This window comes from Elgaria multicarinata, chromosome 5, assembly GCF_023053635.1.
Source record: "Elgaria multicarinata webbii isolate HBS135686 ecotype San Diego chromosome 5, rElgMul1.1.pri, whole genome shotgun sequence".
Lineage (NCBI taxonomy): Eukaryota > Metazoa > Chordata > Lepidosauria > Squamata > Anguidae > Elgaria > Elgaria multicarinata.
The window spans coordinates 82,444,856-82,457,769 of NC_086175.1; the positions used below are offsets into that span (position 1 = coordinate 82,444,856).

Consider the following 12,914-nt stretch of genomic DNA (forward strand, 5'->3'; position numbering starts at 1 on the left):
TAGTGCACTAGACAGAAGAATATACTAATATATTTCTATCACTTTCAGCATACTTGACTTGCTGGCTGTTTCGTTCTTTTGTTTTTTTAAAGAACCAAAATGCCCACCTTCAAAATATCATGTAAATGGGGTTGTAAGGAATCCCAAGTACGAATCTTGTGCTAAGTGGGAGATTTAAAAACTTGTTGAAAGTTATTTTGGGTTGCCTACAAAGTCACTTGGCAAGAGCTGCCTCTCTCCTTCAGCCAGCAGATCTGCCTAGCAACTGATTGTGCTCACAGCCCAACCCCACCCTAAACTTCACCTGGCAGTGCACACGGCAGCCTCCCAAAGTGTCAAACAGTGTCTTGGTCCGTTGGCCGCAGCTGCGCACAGGCTTGTCATTTTGCCTTGTGTGCATCCTTGCCAGGGGATGCTGTGTGTGAAATTTTGTCCCGCTCCTGCAAACTTCCATGGAGTTATAGCTGCCACCCCTTTTTTGGTGAAAAGGTGCTTTCATTCGTCTGGCTTTGCCAGTGTGCAGGGCTTTCCATTAGCTTGGTGTGCATCCCTTCTAGGGGAGGCGTTTTATGAAGTATGGTCCCAATCCTGCAAACCTCAAACGATTTATTTGTGTCATCCCCTTTTTAGTGCACCTGGAGTTTTTGCTCCTTTGTGTGTAATCATGCAGGGTTTTGATGGTGCCTCGGGTGCCTCCTGACTAGGGGAGGCTATGTATAAAGTTTGGTTCTGACCTTGCAAACTTCCAGCACTTCAAGCCACCATCCCATTGTGGTGATGCTGTAAGTGCTGAATTCACCCTTCCCCTCTAATTGGGATATCAAAGGTTAAAACAAGCTGCTGAGATGTTGTCAGTGGGTGAAACAGCACCACTGCTGCAGCGGGAGGACTGCAGCAGGACAGAGGAATGACTCAGTTTATGCAAAGTACCTCCTGGAAGAGGAGGATATCAATGGCTACTAGGTTATGTGCTACCTCCCGTATCAGAGGCAGTAAGCCTATATTCAGCAGTTGCTGCAGAACATGGGTGGAACAGTGCTGTTGCAACGTGTATTGCTGGTGGGTCCCTGGTTGATAGATGGTTGGCCACTGGGTGAACAGAGTGCTGAATTAGATGAACGCTTGGTCTGATCCAGCATGCAAATCGCCCAGAGAGCTTCGAGTATGGGGCAGTATATAAATGAAATCATCATCATCGTCATCATCATCCTCATCTCATGTTCTTAATCAGCTACTCACAGTAACTTATTTGTCTGATGGTGTGGGGGATAGTAGGTTATTTTCAAAATAAGCTACTGTGAGTAGCTTATTAACCCATCATGGCATAAAGTGATGTCCGAACGCAGCCACTGCCTAGGTTTTCTTTTGAGTAGAGCAATCTTTTGGGTGAACTGCAATAATGGGTGCTGAATGAAAGATTGCTCTTTGGCTGCTATGTGCCAATTCCCTAGATGTTCAGGGACTTTTGGCAAGAATGACTGTGATGTCTCCTGGTCACTAAATATTTATTGACTGTTGGGATGCCCAGTTTTAAAATTGTATATTAGAGCAGCATTACAGAATATTTCTCAAAAATTGGAAATTGATCTAAAACAGCTTGTTAATGTATGAGTCCTAGACTGTGCAAACAGCATTTTAAAAATAAATATAGAACATAAACCATATTTTGAAAGCTGGAAGCAATATGAGTAAAAGTACAATTTCACAATGTTGTAGAATGAAAAACAACCTTAAAGTGTAATTCTGTACATGATTACTTAAATCCTACTGTATTGAATGGGTATTGCTTCTTAACAAGTGTGCTTAGGATTTAAGCCTCAGTGCATTAAATGTATTCAGAAAATTACTATAAAATACTATTTTTGTATGTGCATTGTTATTCCCATCTCTCAACCCATCACTTGAAAATTTGGTGACATAATCAAGCCATGCACAACACTTTTTTTTTTACTTCTTTGCTATTTTAAAGCGCTTCTGAATTAGCAAATCTCCCTCTCCCATTCACCACTACCAGGAAACCCTAAACTGGACTTTAAATTAATGTTGGGCAGATTTCTTCTGCCTTTATTCTTGAAGAACTAATTAAACAGAATTAATGCATTATCCAATGAACGGATGCAGTTGGGAACATGATATGGAAGCCTTCTTAAATTTTTCCTTTTCAAACGTGGTAAGGATGGGTAACTAGTAGTGGTCCTAGTAAGTCCTAGACACTGTCCAAGACAGTGATTTCTTCAATTGCTGAAATCTAATGAGCATCCTTTAACTTTAACTATCATCTATTGTTTTGAGTAAGTAGGATTGTCAATGAATGTTATACAGGAAAAGAAAGTGCAAGATTTTAAAGTGTTCAGGAATATTTAACTGGACTAGAGATTGTATACACAAGAAAATGCAAGATTATAAGAACGTTCAGGAAGATTTAGTTTGTCTAGAGATTATATACACATCTCTGGAATGCCCCTCTATTTTTATCTTTCTAACTAAAATTATTTCCAGGCCACCTTTAAGAGTGGAACTCTTAGAATTTATCCTAGTTATGTGTTAAATACTTTGACTGATATATTTTTTCTTCTTCTTACCTTATAGGAATCATGCATAATATAATAAGAAAAGATTGAAAAAAGAAATCTTTTGTCCCAGAAGTTTATGAAGAACATGACTATTTTTACTGTGGAACTGTGCTTTAAATAGACTTTCTGGATCATCTTAATGAATGCATGCATATATTACAACAGAGATGGATAAAAATGGAACTTTGGGTCTTCAACAAATACTTAATGAAAAAACATCCAAGGACTGTTGCACCTGTTTTGCATCGAATTTTGTAGAAGGCTATAGACATCCTTATTAAGCTGAATCTCAGTTCACCTATAACAGACTTTAAAGTGAGTAAAAAGGGAGCCTGTGTGGATACTTGTATTGAACATGACTCATGGAGAAGAGCTTGTCTCTGAGATGCACCAAGATTCCATTGTTCTAACTTACCTAGAGGGATTACTAATGCATCAAGCAGCAGGAGGTTCGGGTTCTGTGGTTGACAAAAAACCTGTTGAGCCTGGTACAGAAGATCAAAACTTCAAGGTTTCTGGAAATACATCTCCCAGCTGTCGGAGAGATGGTCCAGTTCCTAACACACTTACGTATCGAAGTTCTGGCATGCTACATCACAAAAAGGCAAGATTGTTACAGTCTTCTGAAGACTGGAATGCTGCAAAGAGAAGACGGTTGTCTGATTCTATTGTGGATTTAAATGGGAAAAAAGAAGCTTTGTTAGCTGGCATGGTTGAAAATGTGCCTAAAGGCAAACAGGATAGCACATTACTGGCCTCTTTGCTTCAGTCATTCAGCTCTAGGCTGCAGAGTGTTGCTTTGTCACAACAGATTAGGCAGAGCCTCAAGGAGCAAGGTTATTCCCTCAGCCATGATTCTCTACAAGTTGAAAAAGACTTAAGGTGCTATGGTGCTGCATCCAGTCACTTGAAGACTCTATTGAAGAAGAACAAAGCAAAAGATGAAAAGCTGGAGCCCAGTCTCCCTGAGATAACAACAAACCTGGTTAAAGATCGGTTTATAGAGTCTTCACACACAGGACAGAGTGGTCCAAAGGTGATGAGTGAGTCACTATCTTGTGCTGCAAGATTACAAGCTGTTGCAAGCATGGTGGAAAAAAGGTCTAGTCCTGCTACATCTCCTAAACCTAGTGTGGCTTGCAGTCAGCTAGCTTTGCTTCTTTCAAGCGAAGCACATTTGCAGCAGTACTCAAGGGAACATGCTCTAAAAGCACAAAATGCAAATCAAATTGCAAGTGAGAGGCTTGCTGCTATGGCAAGATTAAAAGAAAGTATTCCAAAAGATGTTGGCCATTTCAAACTATCGAAAGGAATGGAAAGCCATCTGAATGGTCATGTAAGATCTTCAAACAAGTCAATAACCAATAAAAGCAATATGACACATTTTCAGAGTCCTATGGGCATAATTCATTCATCTCCCAAAAGCATAGGCTACAAGGCAACAGTGGAAAAAAACAATTTGAAGCCACCTACCAACAGTAGTTTACTTCTGCACCTCCTTAAAAATCACAATGCTACTAAGCAGATAAAGGGGTATGAACAGAATGAGAGAGCCAGTATTTTTGAGGAGAGTAGTACACCAACTACTATTGATGAGTACTCTGACAACAATCCAAGTTTTACAGAAGATGACAGCAGTGATGATGAAAGTTCCCATTCTAATTGTCTTCCTATAGATTTATCTTTCAAACAGAAAACAAATACACCAGATTCTGAGCAGACAGCTTCTCTAGATAATTTAACCCAATCCTTGCTTCATAACTGGGAATCCAAAGTTCCATGTCTAGAAAATATAGAAGAAAAAGATTCCTCTAAAAGTGCAAAACTGAATCCACATCAGAAAGTAACTTTGCTTCAGTTATTACTTGGCCATAAAAATGAAGACAATATAGAGAAAATTTCAGAAACTGAGGGAACATTAGTTACACCTGATGTGTCAAAATTTAATTTACCCACTGGTAACAGAACTCCTGTGACAGACTGCCCTAGTACAAATCGAATGACTCCAATAAACACTCCCCCTTTGCTAGCATCTTCAAAACCTGATTCACCCATCAACCTTTCACATCATTCTCCTTTATTGATCAAACATAATTCACCACCATATTCTTGCATCATACAACCTGAGAGACTAATTAATCCAGCTTCTAAACATTTGATAGATCTTACAGTACACAAAGAACTTCAAGGAAATAAGCAGAACAGGAAAGAAACTGTACAAACATCTTCATCTTTTAGTGCAAGTAAATTATTGCAGAATTTAGCTCAATGTGGGATGCAGTCTTCCATGTCATTGGATGAGCAAAGGCAAACAGGCAAACAGATGATGACTCTAAATACAGAGAAACCATTAGGATTGATAGATGGGCTAAATAGCTCCCTGCTTACTAGCACATCAGGTACACTTGAAGAAAACAAAATACTCAGTAATCAGATTCTTCCAGCAGAACAAAAATTTCCCAGTTCAGAAATCCAGAATCTGCTTGAAAGACGCACTGTCCTCCAACTGCTTCTGGGAACCTCCAATAAAGGCGTGAGTGAAACAAAAGAGAGAATGCTTTCAAAAGAAGAGAATTTACAAGATCCAACAGAAAAGGCTTTGAATGAGCAAATATTAACTGTAAAAATAAAAGCTGAACCTTCTGAGGATTCAAATACCCTTCAGAATCCAAATGCACAACAAATAAGGGAAAGTGTTAGTAAGAAATTTCATGGACTAGCTCATTCATTAGAGAGAAACACAGCTACATCTCCAGCATTAGAGGATTTTAAACCCAACCCTCTTTCACCTCAAGACTTTTCTTTTTCAAAGAATGGCCTGCTAAGTCGATTGCTGAGACAGAATCAAGATAGCTACTCTGCAGATGATCTGGACAGGAGCCACAGAAATAATGAACGGACATTTCTGGAATCAAAAAGTCAGAGCATGGTCCCAAAGAAGAGGAAGCTGCATTCTGAGCCTTCAGAAGGTCCTTTAAAAATACTAAAAGCTAACAAAGGTAATATCTCTGATGTTGCAAACCATCATAAGTCTTCTGTGGATGCCTTATATGGAACTGGACCTACCCAGAAAGAACTGAAATTTAGCAGAACTGATCTTGATTTAAAATATTCTTCAGGCCATGGTTCAAATAATGAAAGTGAAAATAGGAGTTGGGCTAGAGAAAGCAAAGGATTTAATGTATTGAAACAATTGCTTCTGTCAGAAAATTGTGAAAAAGACATGTCTCCACATAGGAATAATTTAACAGTAACTGATGGCAAAAATAAAGGAAACAAAAGTAATCTAACAAACAATAACAAAGCTGAATTCAGTGTCGCTTCAGTACATTCGGTAGTGGCGAATCCTGGGCAACAAAGCAGTTGTTTGGATCACCGAACATTTCAGTATTCAGTTGCAATGAAGAGCCCTGGCAGTTCTCCCTTTGCTGAACATTTGGGAGGCACTGTGTCATCGAAACCCGAATGTGACCGGTTTAGTGTTTGCCATGTACCTAATGAAAGAGGACCTATGAAGTGGGTCATCACAGATACAGACAAAAATGAACATGAGAGAGATTCCCCAAGACTGACCAAAACAAATCCAATACTATATTACATGTTACAAAAGGGGGGGAGTTCTGTTAATATTCAGGAAGCACATGACAAAGATGTTTGGAGTGATGCATTTACAGAAAATTCATCAGCTGTCACATTCAAGAAAGAGTTGTCACCTGTTGCAGAATGTAAAATACCATTTCATAATATAAGAAATACATACAATAGCCATTCAAGTAATAAGGTGTCCCTTCAACACAATGTGAATGGAGAAGTATATGGACTCTTAGAAAAAGTGTTAACAATAAAAAAAGAACCAGAGTAAATTATAATCATATAAAGTGTTTACAGTCAGGTTTAAATTCTCGTTTCAAAAATAGTGTTGTATAAATCTAGCATGATTTGAGAAAAGCATGGTATAACTAAAACATGGTTTTGTTTGTTGAACGTTTTACTGATATTTAAAATACATCTAGCTTTTCTTTATTTTTTATTTTTGCATTACAGGAATTTTTTCACAAGGTATCTATCTTCATGAGTTGTTAATTATATAAATCTCCATGAGAAATCTGTGACTGGAGATAAAGGCCTCTGCTTTTCCTGGCGCAGTTGCTTCTGCCAACTACAGGAATCACACACTGGTCTGAGTATGGGTGAGAATTCTATCCCAGGTGATTCAGCTTCCTGATATGTTTCCATATCATGCAGGTGATGAACCACAGACCTCCTTAAGAGCTTGTAATCATGGGGTTGTATCCTATGCTAGAGTAGACCCATTGAAATGAATGGGACTAGACTAATGTTTGATACAAACCATGACAAAACTGAACCACATGGGTGGAATTCTTTGCATATACCTGGGCTACTGTAGGAACAAACGCAGAAGCAGCAGCAGCAGCAGCAACTATGGTGGGAAATGTAAAAGAGGATCTTGTTTGAACTACTGGTATTAGCATGTCATGCAATGTAACATACAGCCTATGCTGGTGGCAAAGTATTTTGCACCATTTTGTCTTGCTACATGATATATTTTCCTTTCTGAAATTCTAAGTCTTGGGACAGTATGATTTTGTGTTTTTTCATACATTTATGAAATGTGAAGATTTTTTTATATATATAAATGGAACGCTCAGACCAAGGCATTTGTTTATTGTACTTTTAATTCTCATCAGTATTAATTAGGGAAATGTACCGAAATGAAACTTTTAGTGCTTCCAAATGGCTTTTTATTGTGTTTTGATATCTGGGAGAACCATAACTAATATATAATGTACTTTCTGTAGTTGCATTTGGAAAATGCCTTCCCAAGACACTCGGCTGGAATAAATATAAAATCTGGTATATGACTTTACATCATTATTATTATTATTATGCTTGATTTATAATGCTGGCAGTAAAAGATAAGTCTCTTCCTCACTTGTTTTTTTGTTTTGTTTTTCATTTATACTTAGACAAGTCATCCAATTAGATTAACACATGAAGAAAGTTGGGATTTTACAAAACACATGTTTAATTGTGTATAAGACAGAGAAGAATATAATGATTAATCCATCACCTTGGTCTCTTTTCCCATCAGTTCATGCATGTGTACAATATGAGCGCTACTAAAGTATGGAAAATTATGTTGCTGACATGTTGATGGAATATGTAACAACATAATTTGGTTTGTGAATAGCTCATTAACTTTTACTATCCCAGAATTAAGGGGCTATTATAAATTGGAAGAGTGGAATGACAGTTTTAAAAATTAGAACGCATGAAACAAAACAAAACAAAATACATATTTCATTGTAGTTACTAGTCGAGACATGTTCCCAGTATATACCACTGAATTTGTTGGAACACCCTCTAAATTTGAGTTTTGTACTGGAGAAACTGGTGAAATCAACAAAAGAAACATTCCCCAATATAAAAGCAAGCTTTTCTTTAATTGACTACCCTGTTCATAAATGATTAGAGGTCTGGGAGCAACCAGACAAAAACTCTCACTATTATTATTATCAAAACTCATTTTACCACCCTCATAATTCTTAGAAATGATTTGTCTGGATAGGTTATTTTGAATTTGCCTTGAATTTTACTTTAAATATATTTCTATCTACTGCAGTAACTTGAAACACGTAGCACTCTAAATCAGGATATCAATGATTAAGTTGGACTCTGATACTCAGATTATTCAGAATTTGTGGTTAATCATAGATATGAAGTTTCAAACTGCTTTTACTTTTCTGTATAATTTCCTGTAGTTTTCTTTTAATAAAAATACTCTACTCAACATGATTTTATTACAACCCAGTCCAGAATAGTTGAAGTTTTCCATTGACTTTGAAGGGTTCTTGATCAGTGTTTTAGGGAAAATAGACATGTTCATTGCAGCTCATCTCGCTGAGTGACTTTAACTATGATGAAAGCATAGATAAAGCTTTTATATATAAGACTAGCAGATATTCCTGGTGTTGCTTGGGCCTCCAAATAATGTTAACCCGCTTCCCTCTGCTCCTCGCCACTCAATGAGTAGCATCACCGAGGAGTGGAGGGAAGCAGCACTTAGTGGATGCGGGCAGCTCCAGGCAAGGCATGTTGGGATGTGTATCCATTTCAGAGATCTCTGGCGATCCCCCCACATGGCTGTGCACAATTCCCCAAGATCTCTGAAACACCTACAGTTCCTGGGAGTTGTAGGCATGCTGTTAATTGTAGGAGTCAGAGTAATATTTTATTTAAATTGTTTAAAAATAGTTAAACTGCAAAAAAAAAGTGGGGTGGATTTATTTATTTGGTACATTATACAGGAAGTCCTATCAGCACCCCAAATTTCAAGTTTGTAGCTCATCTAGAAGTGGATAAACATTTCTGGACATACAAATCCACACACACATAACGTTCAGTTTTATAGAGAGAGAGGCTACATATTTTAAATCAGATGTGGTTTTAACTTCTAGCATGGCCTAGCTTGAGTTGTAACAGTATATTAATTCAGCTGCAACTCTGTATCCATTTACCTGGGAGAAAGCCCATCAGATTAAATGGGACTTACTTTTGAGCAAATATGTATAGGATTGCCCTGTTGAAGTATTTCATTTTGTCTCATAGCATTTTGATGTAGCCAGTAAGAATTCAAATATCACACAAACTATTAACAGTTATGTTTTAGATCATTGTTAATGGACTTCATTCTTTCTTCTTTTGGTGAAATCATTGTTAGAGGAGTTGACTTTTGTTCTATTAAATTTGTCTACGAAATATTGCTTTATTATCGTTGTTGTTGTAATTGTTGTTGAAATAATGTATGTGTGTAGTTGTGAACCAGAGGCTATGTGGGCTAACAGACCTGGAGGAAATACTAAGCTGTAACTTACTCAGGAGGCCCTCCTTATGTCTTTAGATAAACAATCCAATACAAATTGGCATGAAATTTTTGACTTGAAACCCTTGTATCACAATCTTTAGTCATTCCACTCCTATTTCTGATAGAGCGTTCAGGTGTACTTATGCATGTACTAATTCCATAACAAATGTATGTTACCTTATACAATCTGAACATAATCCTATAGGTTGCAATTCTGTACCCTAAAGCAATGTTTCAATAGGTTGTGGCCTATTCAACACAGAAGTTAAAGAAGATGACAGTTTACATATTTTTTCTTCGGGTGAGAGCTATACAAATATTTAAATGCTCACAGACATCAGTTAACTTGTGTATATTTTGTGAAGACAGGCAAATATTACAAATTATGTTCCATATTACAAACATTTTTATAATGACAGCAGTTGGTATATCCCATTCCAAGCATTTACTTCCTTGATAAAACAAATCTCAGAATTGGGTAGCAAATGAGTTTGGACCAAAAGATTTTAGATATGTAAATCAGCTGCCTTAACCACTTGGCCAATAACATGCAGTTAAGCAACTTAGGGTGTGTGCAAAGCTATGCTTTGGTTGTAACAGTGTTACATAGTTCACTATAAAAGGCATGTATCTACCAGACAAATAATCAAGGTAATATGTGATACAGGATCAAATTATACATGATGGTGGCATAGATCTGCCACAAACATGTATAAAGTGGGAGATGGGGGTCCGATTTGAGCAAAAGGCACATGCAAGTACGCATACCTGCATGCAATATTCTTGCAGTTCATCCTTCCGAGTGTGTTTCTTTCACATGGGCTTTCTACTGGTATCAAAGTCAGCTGAGAACAACAACAACAAAAGCTCAGGAAAATAAACTAAGGAAGTAGGGATTCTGCACTTCTCACCTACTTACCTCTTTTGCTTAAGTCAGATTTCCTACATTCTCCACTTTTTACATGATTGTAGAAGATTTAAAACATGAATCTGCGATGAACCTTTGTAGTTTCAGCTACAGGGAGTGGAAAATACAATCGAAAATACAGTTGATACATGAATGGAGTCAGACTTTGACAATAAGGGCAGCAGAAAAATAAGCAGCTGTTCTTCCCTTGTAATCTAAAAGAGGACTGAGGTAGAGCACAACATTTCTCTCTCGTTTCTCTACCATTCCATAAAGGCAAACACAATCCAGGACTTCAGAAAACATTTGCATTGTATTTTACTTGAGAAAATGGCTTAAAGTTGCAGTCCTATCTATGGTTAGAAAGAAACCTCATTAAGGATAGTGGATCTTGCTTCCAAGTAGACATTGCACATCTATTCTATGCACACTTACTTGAGAGTAACCCTTATTGAATTCAGTGAGCTTTACTACTGAGTAAACATGTTTAGGATTACCCTGAAAACCATTTCTGTAGAAGCAGTTCATCTTTTGAAGATAGAACACAATAGTTTTAATGGGAAATCAGCCATGTGTTTACTTTTTAAACTATATATTTTTAAAAAATAGATTATAAAGTGCTTACTTTACATTTTTCAAAATAAATAATGTCATTTTCCCCAACAAAACATCAGTCAAATGTGATAGAGCTGTCATTTATGATAGCAAAATATTACCAGTTTATTCTCTGCTGCATCTTAGTTGAGTAAACTGGGAAGTTATATTTTATAGATAAATATATATATATGTATACATATGTAAATATAGAGACTTGTTACACCTACATGTTGAAATTGGTTTTTAAAAAAGTGATGTAAATAGTGGTTTCTTTAATGAAAAATACATATTTTGTATTCTAATGCAAAGGAATAAACATTTTAATCTTTTTGTTATGTATATTCCATGTATTAAGTGTATATATGATCACAGATTTAAATTTTTTTGCATGTATGTATACAGTTGCAAGTCTGGAAGAATGTATAGAAAATGTTTTATTTAAAATTGTAATTACCTGCTGCATGAAAAATGCATGGGGGACCCTGTGCATCTCGGCAACGGCAAAAATGTCTTAAGTCAAACCAGATGTTTATCAAACAACTGTATTCTGTTTCTGGACATGACTTCTGCTGTGGTATTTTAGCTTTGTAAAAGAATGTGCTTCAAATGAAAGGGTCTGGGAAAAAAATCAACTTTTTTTCTTTTTAAACATAAAAAGCATCTCCCTGTCCCCAACCACAAACATCATTCACATTTTGATTCCATTTCAAACTACTGAAATTCTATTATAGTACTGTCAGATAGTGTAATATTGGTTTTCATTGCCATACATAAGAATTCTGGGGTTTATGCAATCTTTTGTTGTGGAGTTTTCACTAATTTAACTGTTCTCAATTTTTTTTAGTAAATGATTTATTCATGTGATGTCACAAAACTGTATATACTGCAGTGTGAAGTTTTTTTAATTCTTTCAGTGTTTACTTCCTGCAGAAAATTTGAATAAATGAGAAAATGCATTGAATATGTAGTTTTAATCTATTTATTGTACCACTCTCTATTTGCACCCTAAATATCAAACATGCTTACACAAAAGTCCCCTTTATTTATTTATTTATTACATTTCTATACCGCCCAATAGCTGGAGCTCTCTGGGCGGTTCACAAAAATTAAAACCTTTCAAAGTATAAAACAACAATATGAAACCATAATATAAAATACAATATAAAAGCTCAACCAGATAAAAACAGCAGCAATGCAAAATTACAAATTTAAAACACCAAGTTAAAATTTATTTATAGACTGTTTAAATGCTGGGAGAATAAAAAAGTCTTCACCTGGCGTCTAAAAGCATATAATGTAGGTGCCAAGTGAACCTCCTTAGGGAGCTCATTCCACAGCCAGGGTGCCAGAGCAGAGAAGGCTCTCCTCCTGGTAGCCACCTGCCTCATTTCCTTTGGCAGGGGCTGTTGTTTGCAGTGTGGAATAGCACTTTCTAGTCATACAGAACAATGCATGGTTTGGAATGCCATATGCATAATTCACACATAGACACATACAATCAGTAACCCCATGCAATACTTGCTGGATCTGGAAATCGCAAGCAGCTTCACGTCCTCCAGTGTAAAAACCACATAGAGTCCACCAAGTTTCTAAATTGGGCCTGTGTTTACTTAGCTCTATGATTATTTTATTGACCAGCTGATCTACCATCATGATGTCCTTCCTAGAGCAGTTGTGTTGGTTCCATAGCCCCATATTTGTGCCATAAGTCTTTTGGGACAAGTTCAGACCCTGTTCTCTAATCCAGGTATGATATCCCATTGAAAGTACATAATGGTGTTGCCCTAGGATAACTACCTATTCATATATACCAAAAGTAAATGTCAAGTTCATCATTGCTATGCATGTGAGTAAATCCCAGCAATGATCATCTTAGGGGAAGGGTTTGTATAATATTCGTAACATCAGTAAAATAAAGTTTCCTTTCATGTCCTTCCTACTATATTTGCTT

At 36.7% G+C, this 12,914-nt stretch overlaps 1 protein-coding gene across 1 annotated transcript in view; it reads left to right on the plus strand.

Annotated features, from left to right (window-relative positions):
* NRIP1 (nuclear receptor interacting protein 1) overlaps positions 1-11,924 on the plus strand; it is a 95,590-nt gene extending 83,666 nt beyond the window's left edge. The window contains exon 3 of the mRNA XM_063126754.1: positions 2,590-11,924. Coding sequence (XP_062982824.1) covers positions 2,929-6,435 — 3,507 coding nt within the window. The 5' untranslated portion in view covers positions 2,590-2,928 and the 3' untranslated portion in view covers positions 6,436-11,924. The remainder of the gene's footprint in view (positions 1-2,589) is intronic.
* Positions 11,925-12,914: the final 990 nt, after the last annotated feature.